The following is a 25,294-nucleotide window of genomic DNA, read 5'->3' on the forward strand; positions in this document are numbered from 1 at the left end:
GTGAATTGAAGGAGAAAAAAATTATTCGGAAACATTAAGATAGTATATTTGTCTAGAATATCTGTTGTAAATATACTCTTTTAACATCGATTGGTTTATTTACTCAACTTTGACAAGGAATTCGATAATTCCAATGTTGGAAATGTGAAACCATTAAGAATTATTTTATTTCTGTCCAAGGAATCTCTCGTTTTATAGTCACGAGTACTGCACGAACTAAGTAGATATAACACTTAAACATTTAACTAGATTAACAATGCTTTGTTCGTAGCGCAGTTCGTTCGAGATGCGCCAAAAATATCTAAGTACAAGCATTTAGAAGATTGTATATCTTACATTAACATTCGACGTAAACATACGAATAATCTATAGAACGTATTTCCTAATAATAACATATATTCTCTTATTCGACAATTTTGAAACAATTTCGTTTTCATAAAATTATAAATTTCTAAAATACGTACGTGCTATACAAATATTTATATAGTGTATTTATGTGTTGTATATTGAGAGTATTTCATAAGATATGATATATTTAACATGTGACATTCGTGTTTTAATGAGTAAACCAATTGTTACTGTTTTCGATAGACTATTGAATGTTAATTTTTAATTAAAGATACTTAAAAAATAGATACATTAGCTTTCTTACTGTTAGCATTTTCCCTTACATATTTGTGTTCAATACCATAAAAATTAGTTAAATTCTGATATAAAATGGCATTTATATTTTTGGTGTAAAATCACAAAAAAGACAGTATCAAGCAGTAATAGAATTAATATCGACTTTTAAAAGTTGATTCTTTCTAACGTATAAATAAAACGAGACAGACAAAGCAAATGGAAAACGGACTGCATTTCAATTTTGATTGCATTTTGGACTAAATTTATAGCGAAATAGAAATATTGTTATCTAGCGTACAACATGCAAGAAAATGACAGTATTATAATTATTTAGATTCGTTACATGGGCAATTTTTTATCTGCTGATTCCTAGAAAATTAACAATCAGTAGTCATATGAAAACATGACAAGCTTGTCATTATTAATTTAAATTAGTATTCTGCAAATATGGTGTACACATGTATATGTATATGTATACCGTATGAAATACCCTATATATAGAGTATTTCGTAAGCTTTAAGTCTATTATTTAAAAAAAATCGGCACTTTTAAATTCATGCCCTGTAATTAAACTAAATCTTTACACAAATTATTGAATATTAAAATAAAACCATGCTCAATTATACAATACATGAAAACGTAACTAATAATTTCATTGAATTTTCCGTTAGATATTGTTCGACAACTTACGAAACATCCTGCATATAATATATTTATATACTATGTACAAACGCATTATCGAATTCATTACGGGTACTCTATTGCTGCGATCAACCTATTATGTGTATGTATATTAAATGTATATATTTTTCATATTTTCGTAACTGATATTCGACAGAAAAATCGACGCTTGTATCATTACCATTTGTTTTTTTTCTTTTTTCACTAATTACTAATAAATTGTCTCTCCTACATGCTTTTATGCGCTTCGGAAAAAAATAACGTGTCTTGCTTTGTACTTTAATAAGTGGTAGACAATAGAATTATTGGTGTTTTGTTTTGAGAACTCTAAAAATAACCGATCGTTCGGTTGCTCGAGCATCCTGAGACGAAAAGAGCCTCCAATGCACCGGATATATGCTGGTCCAGAACGTCTTTGTATTGTCAACTCCTTGCCACTTTTCCTCCGATATCTTTAATATATCTTTTGAATATCTGAATATTTTCAATTAATATTCCATTATGAATAAATATCGTTAAATATTATATTAACAGGAAAAGATTCTGAATTAAAGCTTGTTTAAATTCACTAAACATTAACAATATAAAAATATGTGCACATGTCTCATAAATAACGGCCAAGTGCAAGGAGTTGCAATTGTATTATGATATTCGAGAGATGAGTTCCCGACCCTCTCGAAATTTTATTTATAAACATACGCGAATTTTGCAATTGCAATCGCGCAAAACGCACATGTACCCTATTGCTTTTTCGAACAAAATACAATCACACTCAAACAATAAATATATTTATGTAGAAAAGAATATAAGTTCTTCATACATGACTGTGACATACTGTTTAAGGGATTTTGCACTGATCCAGAATCGTATTCTAGTCAAACTGCATTTTTTCTTTGTAGTAAATGTGATAACATGGAACATTCTTAGTTATTTTTATAAATACATTCCTCTCGAGATATTATATCTTTATGCACGTATATCTTTATATTCTTGTACACGAAAGTCCTGTATTTATTTACACAAGCGTTTTGAGTATCTTCATTACTTCATTGCAATTTCAATCGAATTCTTTCATCAAAAATTTGACTTGCTGGTGCCCATAACATAATGTTTTCATTAAACATACATTTTCTTTCGATTCAATCATCGCTTCATTTTACCGTAACATAAAACAACAATCTCGTTATTTGTTTTGTTATCTTAACCTCAAGTCTAATTGGAACATAACTTCTATCAGAAAATAATATCATTCCTTCCACTAAATATTACCAAGAAATGAACTCATATAGTTGGACTTCTCTGATAAACTATTTATATAATCATTTTATTCTAATAACACGGGACTATATTAAATTTGTTTAGAAATAGGGACAGATGATATAAAAATATTTAGTTGTAAAGGAATGAAAATATCCATGAATATTCAGTTATCGCCATGAAACTATGAAATATTATATATATTGATTAATTACAATTGTCTAATTACAAAAGTTTAAACAATTTTACTTTTAAAAATCGTTATTTATACAAAACATAACTCTGACGTATTAAAAATCGATGATGGACTCATTGCGTAACTTTTTTTTATATTATCACTATAATATAGAAACAATTAATCGTTGTATTAAACGTAAATTTAAGGATAATACAAAACCATCGAAATATGTTGCTAATAACAAAATAAGTTATCGACTAATAATAATAATAATCGTAAATAATAATCGACTAACAGATTGCGCTTAATTGTTTCCATTCCAGTGGGTACATTAACATGAAGTGGACGGCATTGGCTTAAACTGATTCGACATGTTGCAGCAATAACATGGAGTCAAAATATTTGCGTTTCTAAATTGAAAACATATGTATATCTTAATATTATAAAAACGCATTATTTCAATATAGTTATTACTTAGGGCAGTGCTGTTTTCTATTCACTAATAAAATGAAGGCATCATCATGCACCGCTACTATGGTTCTCATGCAAGTTTCGAAACTAAACGTACCTCAATTGTCTTTGCAACTTCCGACCAACTTGTCCTTTTCGCCCATGTTTACCCCACTGTTTCTTAGGTTCACATATTAATCGCTAAGGTTGTGAATTGTTACTACTACTCGTATTTTCTCCTTGACCCACAGAATCCAATAAAACATCTTCTCTGCTATCTATACTGTGACTAAATTTACTACCTTTATTAATACTTTAAATTTTCTTAAAAAGTATTATATTAAGATGCTTTTTTAAAACAATATACGACTGTATTATATGATAAAAATATATTTCCCCAAGTAAATGTTTCGAAAAATGAAACGTATAAACAAATATTCCACACGAAAGCTGTAAGATATTAAGAGAAATGGATCATGCTGACATTCATTGACTTTATTATAACCTTTATAAGCCTTGTGAAAGTTAACTTCAAGTATTAAAATTAGAATCTATATTTTTTAGTACATGTTCTTGTAATTGCCATCAAAATACTTGTGTAACATTTGTAAGTAAATTACTTATATCTTTTGCACAAGTCATTTTCAAGATATATCGACTTTCGAAGTTAACATGTTGTTAGCATTAGCGACATTTAAGGAACAATATTTCCCAACAATACTTGACGATATGAAACGTAAGCAAATAAAAATTTATCAGTAGCAATATTACAGATTATAAAGAATTCTTTCAAAGGAAAATAAATTTCTCCAAGCAAACGATTAAGCATTTCAACATTTATCTATTAAACTTATCAAGGACATTCACACACAAAATCGGTTCTTTTTAGGGTAACTATGATATAAGTACAAAGTCCAATCGAGTAATCTTCCCATTGTAAATATCAGATATACATAATGCCAATTTTGAAAATTCTTATTTCGAGAATAACGTTTGCAAATCACATGAGTAAGTAATATTTAGAGTGTAGAATGCCGACTTTCTGCCCGAAGGTTGTAGATTTGATTCCTCTCAATTGTCACTGACAAGTAATAAGCAGCGTGTGATGTGGATCTTACAGTACAGCATTGTAAACTGAAAATACAATGACGGAGTCCTATTAACTCCTTCCATGAACTCTAAGCACGGCGCGTGAGAAGCACCATGTATCCTATTGGAAATCCCGAAGATTCTCCGACGGCGTCAAGGCCACTGTATGAGGATTTTAGTCAATAAGAATCTGGCATTGAGTTGAATCTGGAGTTAACCTTCATAGTACTTTTTTCAGAATCATTGCAAGATAGAATAAATGTAAGTATGTTATACATGTATGTATGTCCTCTTTCATATTTTACAACCTGTTTCAACATTATCCGTAGTACCTATATACATATATGTATCTTTCGATATATTTACTTGGGACAGCCTCGAATAATAATCGTTATTGTTCACTTACTCTATGTGAATAAAAGAAGATCTACTCCGAGAAGTTTCGTCCATTTTTTCCGAAAAAGCGCGAGAACTCGCCCGATCTCCTCCATGAGTTAAAGATTTTTTTTTTTGTGCGACTTCTGACTGATGACTATCGGATCGTTTACATTTTTCACTCGAGATTTCATTGCTATTTAAGGCTTCAACTTCATCTACCGGTAAACACGTTTCCACCATGGCTTCCAGGCAATTAACAAATAACTGAGCGCTTTCGGCTGTACAATTGGACTACGGCATACATCAATGTAAGCTTATAAATGCAACAATCAAAAAGATTACGTGGAACTTGAATTATTGGGTGATCTCGGGTAAAAAATTAAAAAAGCAAAGAAGTTGTTGTAGTACTTAAGTCACTATATCTCGTCAAGTACTATATTATCAATCTGTGTTCATAAAAGCTAGCTCGAACAGCAACAATCGGTAACGACATGACACGGTTGACAGTTCGTGTTCGTTATCACTTGCTGCGTATTACGGGCAAAAAAATTTATATTACATTTTCTACTTGTTTCATTACAAAAAATTACTCCCTTTTCGGTTGCACTACTATCTCCGTCTCACCCTAGATGGGTACTTACATTTGTGTATGGCCCTGCAAATCTCCATAATCCACCAAAACCACAACTTTGTAAGTAATGTAACTGCTGTTGACTTGTATCCTCGCACGCTATCATATTTTGTATAATTGCTTGTACAGAATTCAATATCCCTTGGTCATGGCAAGAGGATAATACATTGTTGATTTTCGCATCAAGCAAATTATGACTATAAACAGATTTAAATTCATTTAAAAAATATTAAGCATGCGTTTAAGGAATTCTGTAACATTAAATGTCTCAGTAAGCATATGCGTTATTTTAAATATCATTTCTCGCAAACCAAATTGTTCATGTTACTGTTTTTCATACTTATTTTATATTTCAACTAAGGCTAAGATACAGCTGTGAAACGAAAAAAAGTAGAAACAAATTAATAATAATAAATAATAATAATAATTTATTTGTACTCTAGGTACAGAGTCTATTGCATGGAGGTTGTTGCATTCTTATTCCTAATTTCTTACATTATATTAAATGAATTCTTGGATTGGATTCTTGACAGAAACAAATTCATTAAACAAAGTGAAATAATTGTGAATAGAATCAATTATTCATTTATCTTCATAGTATTTAATTATAATTATCTAATAATTATATGTAAATAATTATTAAATAATCATTTTAAACGAGCTCTCTCGACATAAATACAAATTACTAAATGGCTGTAACAGATCTCTTTTTCCGTTCAGAACTATCAGGTATTGTTCGATTTCGTTGGAATCCCTTCAATATACATTCCGAATTTCTTAATGTTATTTATTAACACAGGAACAAATTTATACTATTTCTGTAAATCTCACTCCTATCTTTACATAAGTAGTGAATTGTCCTCTGAAGTCATGTGCCCTCATGTTTTGAATATTTACAAGGAACAGCGTAATAAACAGTTAAATGCATCTTTATTTTAAAATTATAAAAATCACGCTAACTTACTGTAACACTTAACAACTATTAATGTAATTGCTGTAGATGCTTTCAACGTATATATAATCTGTTTAAAATTTTGAAAGATAAAAACTTACATTACTGGGAAGACTTTTGGAAACACCACTGAGGCTTCCGCAAGATATTCATAAAGAATCCGTTGTTCGTTTTCATCGGTTGAATTTTTAACTAAAGTAACCAGAACAGTTAGAACCAAAGTTTGAGTTGAGAAATCTGTCAGTACTTCTGGATCAAGCAATATATTATTTTCGTTGCTCACGCTTACTCTGGCACTTCGATTCTGTATGAATTATAGAAATTTTACCATTTATACGTATCCTTTTATGTTACTTCGTACTTTCATTTCCTTAATTTTAGTACACATAACAAGAGTCAAGCTGTAGGTAGGTATTTTTAAAACGATTGAAGCAGAAATGTTATAAGGCAAAATTAAATGATATATTGGTATGGATTCTTACTTTATGCAGTTTTATGTCAATGCACGTATAAATGAAAGTTACATGAAAGTTTAATTTTCTCACATTGAACTTATTTAAATTCAATTAATGTCTTGAATTTCTTTCAGCTATTTATCGCTACTACTATAATGGGAACATATTATTTGTACATATGTTACGAAATCATACATATGTACATTCGTATTTGTTTAGATATTAATAAATTTAAAAAAAGATGTTTATGAGGATTATATATATGATGAGTAAATAATACCTTTGGTTCAACTTCCTCATTCGATTTTGCTTCCTTCGCAGTTGGTACAGAAAAGGATCGCTGCGTTTTAAATAAAATCCGTCCAGTCTTGTTAATGACGTATACATCGTCATTATTGTACAAATTGATGGAGCGTGATGTGTATAAGGGACAAGTTACAATGTGTTTTCCAGGCAGACATAAAGTAGACATAGGTAGATGCGAACATAGACATCGAAAGAGTAAACACAGGTTCATTCAAAAATATAAAACAATAAACAATATTACTTAATGTAAAATTGAATTTACACTTTTAAAATATCCTATAAAATATTTAAAACCTTAAATTTGATTATATTTTATAATGCATGAATATTTTGTATCTACTAACTTTTAGACTAGTAATATTTTTGTTATTTTGTTTACTTTGGAACAATTCGCAACATAAATTATAAATTTTCAAAACATCATCTTAGTATATTTTTAACTACTGTATCTGCTTATTTTTTAATTCTATTTTCACATTTCAAGTTTCGTAAAATTAAGGAATTTAGATGTAGTAAATTATTGAATATAAATAGAAATAAATAGAAACAGAAATAGAAATTAATTACAAATATACAAATACATCAAGAGCTGCATATATATACTTATGTGTAATTATCTACATATTTATTTTATTATATACATACAAACATTTGTATTTAAGTGTGTATATATATATATATATATATATATATATATATATATATATATATATATATGTCGGAGATGAAAGAACACCAGAGCCTCCCCTTTGGAACTTTGGAAAAAACCCTTAAAATTATAATCTAGATTCTTTAGTCAATCCGATTGCATTTGTTCAATATTTGTAATAGTGAGCATGGGCTCCAGGCGACAACCAGTCGCCGAACGTAGCCGCGGTCAAGGGGATAAACGTTTTGTCTAACAAAGATATGGGGTAATAGTATAGCACTCCTTAAAAAGAAATAGTTGTAGCGGCACTCCATAGTAAACATTCCAACGGTTTCTGTCCTGTGACTCGCCACACGCAGACCCTATTCTTCGGGCAAGACGATCACCAGATGTCAACGCATCTCCAAGGTACATGTTCAGCTAGCCCGAGAACCAGTTATAAATTTTAAGATTTAGTTAACTAAAATCCTTCAAACAGATAAACAGTCTTTGTTCTACCTACGGGAAGATAGGGGAACTTTATTTTTTTCTCACGAACGACGCTTCCCGCTAACAACTTTCCCTCAAGGACGGCTAGCATCCTTCTCTAACCACCAACATGGAAATTGACCATTTAACAGTAATGTCAATTTCCCTCAGTTTCCGAACGAAGGCTTCTCTCCACGAATCTGGTGATCTCATGCCCTTAGACACACCCCATTATAGTTTTCCTCTGCAGCATCACCGTGCCGGAGAGACACTCTCTCTCGTGCGCTCTCAGCAACTAGTTACGTGGCGTTTTAATCAGTGAATTTCTCGCGTTCTAACATCTATGTTAGACTAACATCTATGTTAGTCCAACTTAGACTTTGACGAAACAATAAATTCGTTATCCCGTTGACAGCGGATTCGTTATCGAACCCGAGGCTATTGTCATTAGGGTCGCGAGTGCCCAGTCAAGTCTGCCCAGTCGTTAATTGTCAAGTCTGTAGCATCCATACTTGTGTTAATGAACTGTACCTTTGTTATACCACAACGATGGCTAATTTCAATGAAGATTCATTCACCCACAACCCTACCTACAACGTCAACCCGACATATATATGTAAATATAAATATATATATATATATATATAAAATATATATATAAGTAATATATATATAATACATATATATATATAATATATATAAGTATATATATATATATATATATATATATATATATATATATATATATATATATATATATATATTTAGTTACACACCTTTAACACGTTGACTATCACGCGTGTTTTCAAAGAAATCTCCGTCAGGCCACGCGTACAGTAGTACCAAGCGTTCTCTGCTAGGTGCTCCCATCGATATTTTAGTAACGTGAATCGCTCAAGTGGTGGTCTCAAGAATGATCTTTCGTTTCATTTGTTCGCAACATTAAAACCACTAGCTGTTGTTGAATATAATGAAGGAAAGTGTGGTATAGATTATTCCGACCAAATGGTTTCTTATGCCACCACAATTAGAAAAGGAATCAAATGGTACAGAAAACTTGGCATTTAATTCTTTTTGGGAATTTCGCTTTGACGGTTTACAAAATTGCAACAAGAAAATATATAAATATTAGAATATTTAGACAATTATTAGTTGCAAAATTATTAGGGTTGTCTGAAAATACAAAAAATCCTTGTCTTCGACGGAGTCAGCATAATATCGCCGTTCGAAAAAATAATTCCGGAAGAAGCATTGGACGCGCATGCAAACTATGTTATGCAAATAAAAGGCGTCGAATGGACCGAACAAAGGCACAAAAGAATTTGAAGAAAACAACAACTTATTGTTCAAATTATCCCGACCAACCTCAGCTATGTGTAGAATGCTTTAAAGTTTTACATTCTAAATAATTGTTTTAATAAACCATTTTCGTATTTTTATTTTATAACAATTCAACTATTATTACAATTAATTATTAGTTAACAATTTATTATTATGGAATATCTTTTCAAATACCTACGACGATCGTTCGCAAGTAGTCAAATAAGCGACACCCGAGTATGGGTTACGCGGCCTGACCAGAAACTTTGCTGACACCCGAATATGGGTGTCGTGGCAGTCAACGTGTTAAAAAAGCTATATAATTCACTTACAAAATAATAATCTTTTCTTGTTTAACGAATAATCAATTTCTTGTCTTAAAATGTATAATATATAAGTAAATAGTAGTAAATTTCAGCAAAAAACAATTCATTTATAGATAACTGTTATTGTAATATTTAAAACAAAAGTAATAAAAACAATCTACTGAAAAGTACATTTTCTTGGATGTGATTATCATTATCCTGAACAAATTTTAAATAAAACATGGATACTGTAATACATAATGCATTATAAAATAAATAATGCCTTTATAAATCATTTTTACATGTTTTGTAAAATGTAATCGTACTTAATAAATAAAACATACCTGATGAGTTGAATATTGTTTTTGTTGTCTAGCTTGAGTGAGCGCAGACTGATCAAGAAGATCCCATGATTTTTGTCGACGATTAGTAGGATTACTTGATGTTGCATTAGACGTATCCTGCATCATAATATTTAATTTATCAAAATCACTTCTTTAATATTCTGATATTAAATGTACGATACATGTACACATTTATTTGAAATTTGAAAAAGTTAATGCCATTTTATGAAAAAAATTAGGATATTTCGTATACGGAGTGTCTCAATTTTAAACGATCAGACTCATTAGTTTCTTCTATAAGTAAAAACAAGAAAAAATTATTATATAAACATAGGATTGAGTTTGTTACTCTCCGCATTTAATACTTATTTTGCTTCAGATCACTGAACGCATCACGAATCGGTTCTTATTTCGAATCAATTCTTGTAAGATACACTTTTCTTGTTGACTATAGATAGTGCAAAATCTGACAATCTCGCTGGTCGAACAATGTGTCCTCCCCGATGAATCCGTTTTTCATGATAATATTCATCTATTGCCTTTAGATTTCATATTTCTTGTGTAACATTTTTTTAAAATGTTTGTAGACCTATGTTTATATAATATTCTTTTCTTATTTCTACTCATAAAATAAACTGTGAAGTTTGATCATTTAATACTTAGACACCCTATATACTTCTATGTATACAGAACAGACAAAACAAATTACGATGTGAAAATAACTTTAAAATTGTAATTAACAACAAATTATGTATAACTGCATCAAATTAACAAAATTCTTGTAAATTCTTTCACACAAGCCATTTTTTACGCACGATCTAACAGTAGACAATATATCATTAATAATAAGCAAAAAAAGATTAGAAAAGCAAATTTCCCAATTATCTTTAAATAACAAGATATCATTTCGTTATACGAGAAATATACAAACTGTTTTTCGTTCTTTTACTTGAATTAAGTTCAAATACGTATTAGTAAAAGTAATTCCGATTAATGCGCAATTAAATGACATTTATGGTCATAAATAATGCATGTCTTGAATACTTTCTACTTAAAATTTAGAATATGGTTTTAATATGAAAAAATTCTAAGAATAACTTACTGTACTGTGTGGAAGCAAAATATCAAGGTAATCTGTGCTACCAGATTCTACAGTTTTGGTCACAGCATGTCTAATATGACATCGACTCCGCACTTCCTCAGATACAGATACTAACGCTAATTAGATATAAATATATAATAATTAGTAATTTCAATTCATAAATAGAAAATTTTACATAAACTTACCAGACAAGTATGCCACACTTTCTGGTGTGACTTCAAATTTGTCTCTTCTAAATGGTTTAGCAACAATACCTAACAGCATAGTCAATACTCTGGCTGTTCTTGTAACAGTGGTAGGTGTAGGATGTCTGTATCCTTTTAATAGATGACCAACCAAAGCAAAATGAAAATTTGATTTGAACGAAAGTCCCACAGCATTATCTAATTGTTTAAAGTGCCATTCTAAAGGTTCTCGTGTTGACATCATAACTTGCTTCAAGGTCTGAAGTATTTATGCAATTTATAATAAAGATGAACACATAATATGATTATCTAATACAATACAGAAATCCTTACTTTGTCATCAAAAGTTCCTTGAGAATCCAAAGTGTGTAAATTTTGCTCGAGGAGTGCTAAACCACAGGCATATAAAGAAGCTTCGTCTAATTGAAGAATTGATGTTGCAACCCAAAATAAATATCGATGTATGGGAGATTCCTTGAAAATATGGAAATATATAAATATATATTATAATAATATATATTATTAAATATAAATATATATATAGATTAGATATTAATATAAATAATTAATTTTAAATTAATTAAAATTCCAACAACTTCACTGTTGTAAAGTTATGAAATTATTATGTTAATGATACTTATTAATAATTATTACCGAACTTTATGATAATAGAATAAACTTTAATTTGTATAATACAAATATAAGATTTAACTCTAATAATATATTAAAGGCATAATTTGCACTAACATCATGTTCCTTGAAATATATTGATACGTAACAATAAACAAATTAATTAATCAAAACGTAATTAATAAATAATTAATAATAAATTAATAATAAATAATAAACTAATACATAACTTACAGATCTAAGCAAAGGTTGTAATCGAGTGAGGCACATAATGATTGCTTCCAACAAAGTGATATCGTTAAAACTCTCGAGTGCTTTTACTAATATCCTTAGTAACTGTTTCATATCTTGATCAGTTATGCTTTTACTAATACATCCGAAAACAATCAAAGCTCGAGGTTGAAGAGCGGGATTAAAGCAGAAAGCAAAATTCCTTGCTAAAGAAGTCCAAGTTTTTAACCAATCACAGTGTGGTATGTCCCGCATACAAGCTTCCATAATTTCAAGAAGAGCATCAGTAATAATTTCTAAACTGGTTAGTGAAAGTCTTTCTTTATCGTGTGTTCCTGTAACGCTACGCTCGTTGCTAAACCATTTTTCATTCGAATGTCTATAACTAGATCTGAATGCTGTACCCGCAGCAGATTTCACTTCGCTAATTCCAAAAAGTAAATAAAATTTTGGAAGAGAAAATTCATCTAAACTCATCCGTAATATTCGATAAGTATCTTCTGAAAAGGAAGGTGAACTACAGGTGCATAACGAATGAATACTATTAATGACCAAACCATGAGTAGAAGCACGCATACTCAGACTTCCAGAGCAAACTAGAAATGTCACTGTATGAAACAAATATGGTAGATGTTTTCCTACGTCCAAGCAGTTATTAAAAGATAGCATTAATAAATATCTTGCTAGAATAGCAATGTCATTCCATCTTGTATGTCGTTCTAATAATGGTGTTGGAGAAGTACAAGTTTTATCGACAACTCGACAAAGTCTTCCTATTACTTTCTTTGCCACTAATTGAACATTTCCAGAAGCCAAAGCTACGGCGGTATCTGCCATAATTTCAACTGTAGGAGAACCAAGTCCAAAACTGACACTACGTTGAATGAAATTATCCAAGACTGTATCTATTAAGTCGGGTAGTCTTCCGATTGTGCTCCATATTTTAGCTTGTATACTTGGATACATTTCCACTTCCTCAATAGTTAATGTAATTAATTTCTCTAAAATTTTTGTAACTTGTTTCTGACGTTTCCCTCCTTCGTCGTTTGGCTTGTAAAATCGTACAAGATTATTTAACCACGGAGTCATATATTCTAAACAAAGATGTTTTAACTCAATGCTTGACAATCTGAAACCTTGTATACATTCCTCTAAAAACTCCAGTGTAAGATGAGGATCATTTGCAGCCAAGGTTTCACTTAAGTGTTTAATAAATATAGTATTATTTGATGGTATGCAAAGTCCAGATGTTTCCAAGAGTTGTCCTTCTATTTTTAAATCAAATGTTGCAGTTAAAGCACACAGTTGATTGTATGCTGCTGTTCGTAAATTTGGATCCGAGCTACCAAGATTCAGTAACGCCATGTTTAATAATGTTCCAGGTACGTCTTTAGGTCTTATCTTTGGATGAATAGATACAGATTCCGGCTGTGATAATTCCCATCGATTTCTTATATGAATTATAGCCTGTACGATACTATCACAGTCTTGATGTATAAGAGATAATGGGCCAGTTTCATTTGAAATAGTCAATGTAAATTGATTGTCATCTACTAAACAAACTTCTTCTATTTCAGATGCATAATAAACATCATTTAAGAGAACGGAATGCGACAATACTTTGCATTTCTCCGCCGAGGTAATTTGTATCGCTGTTGGTCCAACTTTTACGGATACCTTAGTATCCCTATGACAAATTTTTAAAACGCTGTTAAAAACCTTTAAATCTTCATCAAGAGATAAAGTAGCTCCAGGCAATTTTTGTTGATCGACATCGATCACATCATTTAAACGACCCGGTCCATCTATGAAAACTACCTTTCTATTACCTTTTAACGGTGCCAAAATTCTATCGTGAAACTTTATATATTCTCTCACCCAGCTATTACAATTATAAATATATGCGGCATGAATATTTTCATAGGCAACTTTAGGCAATACATAAAACCATTTTTGTAGGAATTCAGCTCTAAATCGATTGTCTGAACATGCGTGAGTGAAATCAACAACCAATTCAAATGGAGAATGGCAGAATGGTTTTAGGGTAAGAATAACATGGTATATTAGCAAATCACCATTCGTATCGCCAATTCTATAAAAGAAATACAAACAAAATTACATTAGCACATAGTTATAAATCCAAATATACATACACAACCAAACATTTTTCATCAAGTTTCTCCTTATATGATTTTGTATAATATATAAATACTACATAAAAAATATATATAATATTTAAGGTAATAATTTAACGAAATAATAATTCTTAATGTCTAATAAAAAAAAGTCCTTATTAATCAAATTAATGCTCATATCTGTAACACATACATTAACAAATTTATAAGGTACATACTTGTAACGTCTAGCAATATAATAAAACACTGGATACCCTTGTTTACTAGTTCCTGCTTGATAGAATATATTTAAATTCTTGATACTCTTAAATTCTTCATTTTCATGCATATTATGTTTTACCATAATTTCCTCAAAATTAGTTGAAGACATATCAATGTTTGACCATCGAGCGTAAGACGATGAAAAAAGTAAGCTATTAAATAAATACACTTAAATATACATATGAAAATTGCATAAACAGCATTCTTAACAATGATTTGTATAATAAAAGAAATGTATTTAATATTGTTACTTACTGTGAATCTATTGGTTTATGTTCTGGAGGACCAAGATAAGCCAATAATGTAGCCATTTTATCAAAAGGTCTTCTACCTACTGCTTTATGGTCCCGACTGCTACTAAGATAATCGCCAATTCGTTCTTGATGATTCCAAAGCAATCTATGTAATGCTAGAACATTGGCATCCGACACAAACGACATCGGATGATTAGCTTGATCGACCGTTTCACAATCTGATGCTATCTGTATAAAAAATCTTCTTCCAATTTCGAAATGTGCACGTAAGAAGTCATTAAATGGTAACATGTGTTGTTCTTTGCTAAATTCTACATGGTTTGCGATATTTTGAAGAATTTTAGACATTAACATAAGACCTCTCTTAATGTGCGGAGGTACGGGCTTATTTACAATACCCATTTCTTGAGGTGATACAATAGCTGGATTAATAAATCGCAGAAATATTACAGTTCCAACAGCTCCAATATTATTTTGTGGACACTGTGGAAATCTCTTGCTGAGTACCTGATATAAACAATGACACATAGACCGCAATTGTGGTGGAAACCTGTGAAAATACAATGAAACTAATATAATGTCAATTAATAGCTAAATTTCTTTAAGAAATGATTTATATTAATATTAACTATACAATTTCTAATAACTTACCGATCAGCTGATGATACTATAGCATCAAATACTTTTTGAGTTAATGCAACCAAATTACGACCATTCTTTTCTATATCTTCATTAGCATCTATTCTGGCGCTATCAACTTCAAAACCAGTAGTGGGATCATCTAATAGAGGAGTAATTAAAGGTTCTAATAAATTTTGTAAATAACTGGCACCATAAATTTTAAAACAAAATGCCATAATTTTGCTTCCAAGACTGTTTCCACGAAATAATGTTTGCATACAATCAGAAACTTCAACTTCGCGATAAAACATATTCCATAAGAGAGAAGATAACAAGTGCTTAGCATCAAATAATGTCACAAAAACTCGTGCTAATTCGTCCATTTGATTCGTTGTTACTACATTAGCTAAGGCCATTGCGATAGGTAATTCTCCTTTGTCACTAATCATTGTAACAAGTTGAACCAATTGCTCAAACCTATCAGCTAATACTGTTTCTGCTAATGTATCAAATTCCGTTCCTTGTTGAAGAATTTTGGTGAGAACTTCCATAAATGCTGCCCGTGTTTGTAAATCTGGATTGTAACCCAAACCTATAAATATAAAAATTTTAAAATTATAAAAAATTGCAAAAGTCGGTGGAACATTTAATATAATGTTTAATGTTATATCAATAACATCAATAATATCAATGTCACGAATAATTTTGCTCACTTAGAGAATGCATTAATCCACTATCAATATTTGCGCTGAGAAGATTACTCATTGCTTGTATAGTAGCGTTGCGTAAAGTAGATAATTTGCCACTACTTAAACATGGTTGTTGAGATACTATTTCTTTTTCTTCACCAGTTACTTCATTGCAGTCGTTTAACAAATTCATGAAGAGAGTAAAATATTTTAAGAACAACTGAGATTTTGCCTCCATTAAATCACCGCGATCGGATTCTTCGGGTTGAAGAGGTAGGCCTCGTAGCAATGCTCCGACCGCTTCCATGCATGCTTGATCTAAATCTCTAAAAAATCAAATAAAACAAACATATTTGATATATACGTATAATTCATTATATTAGACAGAGACTTAATATAATATTATAATAAGATTATACCAAATACTTGATATAAGTTAATACAGATATTTAATTTTTTTAATAAACAATAAAACTGCATTTGCAATAAATTAAATGCACTGAAAATATATGCATGGTTAATTTTTTAATATTAATTCTTAATTAATTATTTGATCATTTCTATATGTTTCAATAATATTGCTTTCTTATTCAACTATAAAGAATCAATAGGTATTTTATAAAATATTAATAGGTATTTTATCTTCACTGTACATGTGATAATATATAATTAAATAGTTATTAAATTAAGCAAAAAGGAAAATATTTAATATAAATATATTTCATAGAAAAAAGTCATCTATACCGTGTGTAAACAGTCAAGTCTCCACTACTAGATGGAGTAATTTGATGAGTAGCACCCATCACCCAATCAGTTAAATATTCGACAAGTTTATTTCTAAATTTCATTTCTTGTCGGAATGCCAAGTCATCTCGTCTTTTCATCATTGCTTCGACTAGCAGACACAATTTTGTTTTGATAAGAATAGAATGTTTAGTCATGTCCAAATGTCTAACATATCTGACAATTGCTAACATCATTCCTTCTATGCTAGTCATTCCAAGATATTCAGAAGGTTGATCTGTTTTAGAATCTAGGATATTCTTCATTATGAATATTATATGCTCAATGAATTGCGTATTACCTTCCATTACTATAACTTGTCCTTGTTGATTAAAAAATTTTTCGACTATACTTTTAATCTGATCAAAAAGAATTGGATATAGCGCAGGACTCATTTCATGCCCAACCAATTCTTTTACATGTTTCTGAATTTGATTGCCAAATTTTTCATTGTTACAAATTAATAGGCGTAATAAATTATAAACAAATTGTGTACAATATTGCACTTCCTGACTTGGATTTGATAAACAAGGTGTAGGTTCTTGTTGTTTTGCACTCCTTTTTGGTTCTGAATTTGGTGGTATTCCTGACAATGATCTATTTAGAGAACGTTTCTGTAAACATACTCCACCCAAAGCACAAAGAAATCCTGTCATATTAGCCCACTCATTAATTTGTTCTTCTAATTCATGTTCTGAATTTTGGTGTGATGCTCTTCGCTTCCCTGTACTTCGATGAAATGATTCTATCTGACTATCTTCTGTTTTAGATTTGGGATAAGTCACTAACTGCCGCGAAGTTATTTCCCAATTTCTAAATGTTTCTTCCCAAGCCTAACAAGAAGAAAGAAACTTTATGAGTATATTATCTTTTTTCTCATTAAAGGAACATTAAATAAATAAATTTTGTAAAATTATTTATAATAACAAGTTACATTTACACCATGTTATATTATCTTTAAAATAATGTAACTTGCATATTTTTCTTTGAAAAATAATTCTTAAATTAAAATATTACTATTGTTAATATAATAATATATACAGTATATATGTATATATCCATTATATATATTATATGTATATACATACAGGTTGTATGCCATTTACACAGTGTTCTATTTTCCTCAATAAGACCATAATTCTTTCTTGTAAAGCAGCACGTCCTAAAAAAGATATAATATGCCTGTGAAATGCACTAATGTTAATCACAAAACAATTAGTCTACTATTGCATATAATAATTAGAATAGTAAAGAAAAATAAAACGATCTTAGTCCTGTATACATGTATGCGAATAATATTTTGAATTGTACTTACCATAATTATGATCACGATAGCATAGCTTACTTTCCCCGCTGGCTGTTATGGTAACAAGGTCTTTAATACTCTACTGCAGCCATATAAGGGTTATACTAATCAAAATACAAAGTGAATTCAAAAATTCATGAATGAATGTTTGAATTCAAGTAAAATCATTGTTAGTAGGTACCCGAACCGAAACTAGTTTAAAAAAGATACTATTTTATGTTAATCTCTCTATTTAAAGATTTTTAGTAAAAGTACATATCAGTAGTATTATGATTTTACATAAAATATATTCATGTAGAAGTAAATAAAATATTATAAAATAATTTAAAAAATAGAAATATTCCCTTTATATACAAGTATGATAAAACAAAATTAAGATTGTAATGTCATTTTACACTTATTTCTCGGTTCGAATTTCTACTTCAACTTTGGAATATATGGTATTTAATATGAAGGATAAATTGAAATAATATTTTGGATATTTAAACTCACCAGTGATTAACACAGTAGAAGCTTGTGCTAATTCAAGATATAAGTGATAGTTTGGAAGTAAACAAGTTACTGCTACTTCATCACTACCACAACGAATTTCTGCTTCTTCGCAAAGCAATGCAAAACAAGACATTGATACTAAAACTGCTTCCATATTTATACTCCACAAATACATAAAAAATACAACCTGAAAAATAAAAAACAATAAATTAAAAAACAAATATAACAATATTAAAAAAAAGTTCTGTAATATATTGTAAATCTAAACAAACCTCAAGTTTAATATGTGCTTGCTTACAAACAGCAATCTGACTACCCACATTAGCATAATCCTTATTTTGTGCCAGAAAAGCATTTCTACAAATTAATATTTCTCTAAGCCATTTTAATATACAAGTATAATTAACGATTTGGTGCTGAATCAATTTTTGGGAAATTGAGAACAGAACTTGTGAACTAACATCCCAAAAGGTATTCATTGGTGCTTCTGGATTCCATGCTTTTATTTTATCTGGATGATGTAATACCAATAATGCTTCCATTGCTTCATAAGCAATGTCTGACATTGTTGGTTGATGAACTAGTGAAACTAAACCATTAATTAATTCTAAAGTTGAACTTTGAATTTCATGACCAGCTTTTCCCTGATTCTGTAAAATAAATAACACACATATATATACATACATGTATAAGGATCTTTTTGCGAGTTAAAATTGGGATTTTTATATAAAGTATTTACATTCAACAATAACATAGGATCAGCATGAATAAGTTTCACCATCCATAAAAGTAAATTTCTATAACTCGATACTTCTTCTCCACGGTCTCTGTACTTATTTTGTTCTTTACCTTTAAGTGTTAAACTTTGAATCATTCGTAATGGTGTATGTGATATGCAACTCTGTGTGACTTTATTTAAAATATCAATAAACATATTTCTAAGTTCTGCACTACGAGAATACAGAAGATCTATTTGAGGCCACCATGGCAGTCTTGGTTGAGTTACGATTCTAAAATAAAAATTATTGATACCACATTAATATTATCAAAAAAATTACTTATTTCATTTAAAATAATGATAACAGAATTCTTTTTCAGAACATTACAATTATAAATCAAAAATTTATCATCACATGTTTAAATTTTTAACTAACAAATTATTCTCTTGAATTTCATGAAGTATACTTTTTGGTTATAACATGTAATGTATAATTTTGTATTTGCAACAAAATATGATTATATAGATATATTCAATTATGAATGAACAAAAGTATTTCTTTCCTTACTTGTATAATGAGCTAACCAAGACAAACTGGTACGTCGATGGATAATTCAGATTCAAGCAGACTTTAAGTACTTCGTTGTTATGAGGTTTAATGCGAAAGAAGCTAACAAAACAGTCTATCATTAGATCGATGTCTTGGGCAACGTAGCTTTGACCACGAGAAAATACTTTCCCTGGATTAAAAAGTAGAGCCATCAAATCACTCATAACATGTCGAACAAGTATAAAGATAACATTATTTGAATCCAGATTGTTAATGTAAGTAGATGCTTTACAAAGTTTGATACAAGTAACTGCTGCAGCTTCTACTAGTTGCCTACTAGAACTACCATGCATTCCTAGGCCTTTTTTAATACTGTCAATAAATTGCTTTTTCTTTGAATGTCTTGATGAACAGAGAGTACTAAAATCGGCATTAACTATTTCCTCCAAAACTTTTGGTGAAAGTATTAGAAGCATAATTTGTAAAGGCCAGACAGCTGCAGCTCTTCCTTTTTTATTGTCTGCAAATGTATCAAGAATGTCAAATAGTTCTTCACATGCTTTTCCCAGATCTTCATTTGGTTCTTTTTGAAGTTCAGCAAATTCATAAGAATAAGTATCCATCCAATTCCATATTGCTTTCTCCAAAGAATTCATAAGAACTATGTGAACTGACTTTTTAAGCTGTCTAAATTTTTGAATTGCTTCTGCAATAATAATGACAGTATGAATAATTATATATATATATATATATATATATATATATATATATATATAACTGTTATAATACTGTTATATAATAACTGTTATATATATATACACATACATATATATGTAATATATTCTACATAATCTGATAAAAAACATTTCATATATACAATAATATATACAAGTGTATGTAATAACTGAATAATAAGTATGATAAACTACCATTTAAAAGTTTCGTTAACCTATATACATCCACGTTAATATGCTGAATTAATTCAATATCACTATAGTCAGCAGTTTCGTCTCCACATTTTGCCAATTCTTGAAGTCTGGATGATATTCTGTTAAATACAGCATTAAAGAAATTTAAACTTAGTGCAAACAAAACCTTGCTAGCTAAATTTTTTAAGTGAGCATTTTGTGGATTATCGTTTGGTATATCTAAAAATAATATTATTATTTACGTTTTTAAATCTCATTATAAGTAATACCTGCACACAAACATTTATGTTAATAATACTGGAAACATAATTACCTATAAATTGACATATCTCTTTAAGCAAAAACTTTACATTCATAGCTTCATCAAATTTAGCTGTATCTTTTGGTTGATTTGCAAGACACTTTTCCAAGGTATCCAAAATAATGGTAATAGATTCATAACACTGCCGATCTTGATCTGTACTATGAAATATACGTTGACCCCCAATAGATGGCACCATTTCATTAACATTCTGAAGTATTTTGGTAAGGCTGGATATTACAAGAGAGAAACGGTATCGAGAAATTTGTATTAGACATTTTTTGTTTCTTTCTTCGTTCATACGAGAGTGGGTGGTCTGACAACTGTGACACGGCAACTATGAACAAAAAGTAAGAAATTTAGTATTAGATTTTAAATATATGACTGTATGTGAAATTATAGAAATTATCAATTTCTATTTATAATAATTTGTTATTTATATATTTTTATTAATTAGAAATTAAATGTATCAGAAATGTAATAAATTTGTACACATGTATCATTATATTACACCTTATCTATTAGTTTAAATGACATTACTAGTGTAGTATATGTACAAAATGTAAAATGCAAATTAGTAAATTTAATAACACTCATGAGTTTTAGATATAGAATATTAAAATATAAAATATTGGCATAACTAAATAGTATATAAACCTCCCCTTTTTCTCTTTTCTTCATTTTCTCACGCATACATATGTACATATGTATTTATTTGATAAATCATAAAATTTATTATCATATAAAAGATATGTTTAAAAGATATTTTTTAAAATTATTATCCAAACAAATAATCATTAGCAGTGAATAATAAATAATTAATTGCCTTTATTATCTCTAATAAAATTGCACAAATACAGATGAAGTAAAATTGTATGTGATTGCTAGTGGTACAGAAAATTTGTCGATATTTATCGATAGAATATTAAATACAAAATACAAGTATATCTGTACCTATATTAAAAGAACAAGATATTAAACAAGATATAGAAGAATTAGACTTGTTACTACATTTTTATCTCCAGCAAGATAATGATCTAGGGAATATTGTTGGAATTGTAATACATCTCTCACCTTACATATTTCAGAGCCCAAATACTAATCCTATTGAGAGTGTCTGGTATGAGATTAAATAATTGAGAAATAAAGAAAAAAGGTATTACTTTAAAAAAATGATAAATTTTATTGATATAAATATCTCAATAAAATTAATTCATAGTATATAACACGACTTGGAGGTATTATTGTCGCCAAAGATGATCTAAGCAAAAATATTAATGTAAATAAAGTAATATATAACAATAGTAAATAATAATACATATGTACATATATCTATTCAAATATTTTTGTAGGCTGCATTTGAAATAAATAAGCTATAAATTTTGTATATGTCGTTGAATCATTTTCTAATTTTACTGATAAAATTTTGAGACCTTTCTCTTGCTATACGTATATGTGCATACATATCTTTATACATATACATATAATTATATTGAACACTGTTTAGTGAACATCATTCTGTTCACTATAACATAGATTTCACTTGTTAAAAGGTGCAAATATAAGTGTTGGCATACTTTTGCGAGTCAGTTAAAGTGCGTTGAAGTATACCATAGATTCAAATTTTTCAATAAGTCATGCGCGATGTGAATGCAATTTTCATTCATGTATCCGTGACACGACGGATGCGATGTTGTGTAGGGTATAGGTATAGAGGGGTTACGGGACGAGGAATAAAACTCTATAATCTATAGGGTATCCCTAACTCAATCTTAAACTTCTTTTGCATGAAATATTGAATTTCATTATGTAATAAATTGTTTGCACAATCATAAATAATAAAATTGCTCATGTAAACGGTATACGTAAAATTACATCATATTTATAGAATATAATCTTTCAACTGGTTCAAAAAAACTAACGAGAGTTAGAAAAAAGAAATAAAATTAATCTCCATTTTGTAAATGTATTTTAGCTTATTAACTTCGAGTGATAGGGATGACCTGAATTTTCATTGTCATCGGATATTGATCCGAACAATTTTCTAAATATTCATAAAATAAAAATTCGATTGTTCTAAAATTGCAAGCATACATATACTTAATATAATATATGATAAATAAATAAATAAATAAATAAGTATGTATATGTATATATATATATATATATATATATATATATAGCATAGTTCTGAAATTTATTTATTTTGATAATAATAAAATAATAGTCAACAAATTATTGAAATAGTAGATGAATTTTAGAACACCCTATATGTATCTTAACTGAATGGGGTGGAGAGGAAAGGGAGGAGGGGGCGAAGGTCAAATCGTGGACTCCCCGGCGTGTAGAGGGAGGAGACCGCGAGAAAGCATCTTCCCATGAATGAACGAATCAACGAACAAATGAATGACAATGCATCCAGAAAAATAACGATACCAATCATTAATTATTACTCTAATAACAGGGATAATAATAGCGATTGAAATTTCTATACTAAATGTCACTTTATTTGCCGTGAAATCTGTGAGATTGATTTAGGGTCATTGCGTCATTTAAAATCTATTTTACATTTGTAGCAAATCCTAGAATACCTATGGAGAATGAGGTACAATCGCTACATTTCTAAAGCAGACGCTATCATTAAATAATATTTAAATACTGTGTAGAAAATATCTTTTATACTTTCCCCGCTAATAAAGGAGAAAAAATTAAGGGAAACAGAACAAATACGAAAATACATGCACATAAAAATCATAAACAACACAATTTTTAACTATTCCATTCGAAATTCTACCTAAACAATTGTTGGTCATGACCATTCACCATCGCTGATCCGTAGAAACATTGAATTGTTCTATACATAAATACATACCTTGCTTGGTCACATCGTGTCACGTCGTACAGAATATGGAAAGAATTGAATTTTTCTGGAGAAGCAGATGATTGTCAGAGTGTTGAAAAATGATATTTAGAAAAAATTTACTGATGTAAAAATTGCCGATTCAATATTATTTGTGTCACTCTATGCCTTAACTTTTTCACTCACCAATGAAAATTATGATTCTTGCATTTGGTTACCAGGAACTGCTACACACAAATCGTGTCAAATTTACATGAGCGATTAAATTGACCGTTGCCAGTCTTTCTAATAATCGTTAATTCAATAATTTCTCCTAATTTTAACTGCCATTTTTTCGATAGAGTTCATGAAAATGAGGAGCGTCAAAAAGCAATAAAACTAATATTAATTTTTTCTAAATGAATAATCTTCTAATGAAGCGAGAAATAGAAAAGTAAAAGAAAAAAGAAGAAACTGAGAATAAGGACACCATACTGGAAGAGATTAAAAAAGAACACAAAAGTGAAAAGTAAATAGAGGAAGAGAGTGAGAAGCAATAAGAGAAAGCACCGGAAGAGGGTAGATAAGAAAGAGAGGAGTGTTGAAGGGGGAAGGATGCACGAAGAGGGAAGACGAATAGAAGAAAAAAGGAATGCTAAACAGATTCGTAGTTCGAGTCACAGCTGAGATGTACCTGTTCCTCGAAACGTGTGATCAGCAAATTCGCCCATTCTTCCGGCTTTTGTGTGCCCATCGCCGTCCGATGTTCAGTGACGAGCCGTCATCACGTACGACGATTTACCAGTTCGTTACGTGCATTCGACATCGGTACGTCGCCATTTACGAACGTCGACTGGCAAGGCAGGCAAGAGACGAGAGCACCGCAGCGGCTTGCTCTTTCTCTCCCGTTGGGGAGGGGCGCGGCGCGCCATGCGCCATGACTGTGACAGAGTCAAAGAATTATAGTGGGGTTTGGGACGAAGATACTCGTAGATAGAACCGATACCGGCCGAAGTCACCCGACGACACAACATTCTCTTCTAAGCAACCAATCGTGTCACGGTCTTAGGGATGTATGACAAAATTTAAATACCCCCGTTATTCACATATATGAAATAACATATGTATGTATTTCTAAATTACTAACCGTCAATAGAGATGATTGTCCCAATAAGGTTATA

General features: G+C 30.0%; 1 protein-coding gene and 1 long non-coding RNA gene across 6 annotated transcripts; one reads left to right on the top strand and one right to left on the bottom strand.

Moving 5' to 3' along the window:
- Positions 1 to 21: 21 nt before the first annotated feature.
- Nf1 (neurofibromin 1) lies at positions 22 to 24,980 on the bottom strand. 5 transcript variants are annotated; one of them, XM_033342705.2, is made up of 25 exons: positions 24,808 to 24,980; positions 21,287 to 21,611; positions 20,974 to 21,192; positions 20,063 to 20,750; positions 19,516 to 19,786; positions 19,049 to 19,426; positions 18,777 to 18,963; positions 18,294 to 18,335; positions 18,067 to 18,140; positions 16,940 to 17,811; positions 16,220 to 16,521; positions 15,537 to 16,098; positions 14,887 to 15,435; positions 14,589 to 14,783; positions 12,239 to 14,327; positions 11,708 to 11,848; positions 11,375 to 11,633; positions 11,190 to 11,305; positions 10,088 to 10,204; positions 6,976 to 7,035; positions 6,342 to 6,544; positions 5,299 to 5,485; positions 4,686 to 4,948; positions 3,309 to 3,479; positions 22 to 3,150 (listed from the first exon to the last, which is right to left on the bottom strand). In XM_033342705.2, the coding sequence occupies exons 1-24, from the start codon at positions 24,865 to 24,867 to the stop codon at positions 3,392 to 3,394; spliced, it is 8,247 nt and encodes a 2,748-aa protein (XP_033198596.1). In that variant the 5' UTR covers positions 24,868 to 24,980; the 3' UTR covers positions 22 to 3,150; positions 3,309 to 3,391. The 5 variants fall into 5 exon arrangements, with proteins under 5 accessions (XP_033198596.1, XP_033198594.1, XP_076475762.1 ...); XM_033342703.2 differs by having other exon boundaries at positions 6,976 to 7,062; XM_076619647.1 differs by lacking the exon at positions 6,976 to 7,035.
- On the top strand, positions 5,479 to 6,373 carry LOC143302882 (uncharacterized). Its single transcript, XR_013058728.1, has 3 exons — positions 5,479 to 6,017; positions 6,088 to 6,205; positions 6,289 to 6,373. It is a non-coding gene; the product is annotated as an uncharacterized LOC143302882 (long non-coding RNA).
- Positions 24,981 to 25,294: the final 314 nt, after the last annotated feature.

This window comes from Bombus vancouverensis, chromosome 6 (genome assembly GCF_051014615.1).
Source record: "Bombus vancouverensis nearcticus chromosome 6, iyBomVanc1_principal, whole genome shotgun sequence".
Classification (NCBI taxonomy): domain Eukaryota; kingdom Metazoa; phylum Arthropoda; class Insecta; order Hymenoptera; family Apidae; genus Bombus; species Bombus vancouverensis.

Bases quoted from the DNA above. Each gene is read 5' to 3' on its own strand.
- Nf1 (XM_033342703.2), bottom strand. From the start codon at position 24,867: ATGGGCACACAAAAGCCGGAAGAATGGGCGAATTTGCTGATCACACGT. The intron at 18,964-19,048 runs GTTTGTTTAGAT...TTTATTTTTCAG, and splicing joins AAGCACATATTAAACTTGAG to GTTGTATTTTTTATGTATTT. The intron at 7,063-10,087 runs GTATGTTTTATT...GTCATTAACAAG, and splicing joins AACAATATTCAACTCATCAG to ACTGGACGGATTTTATTTAA.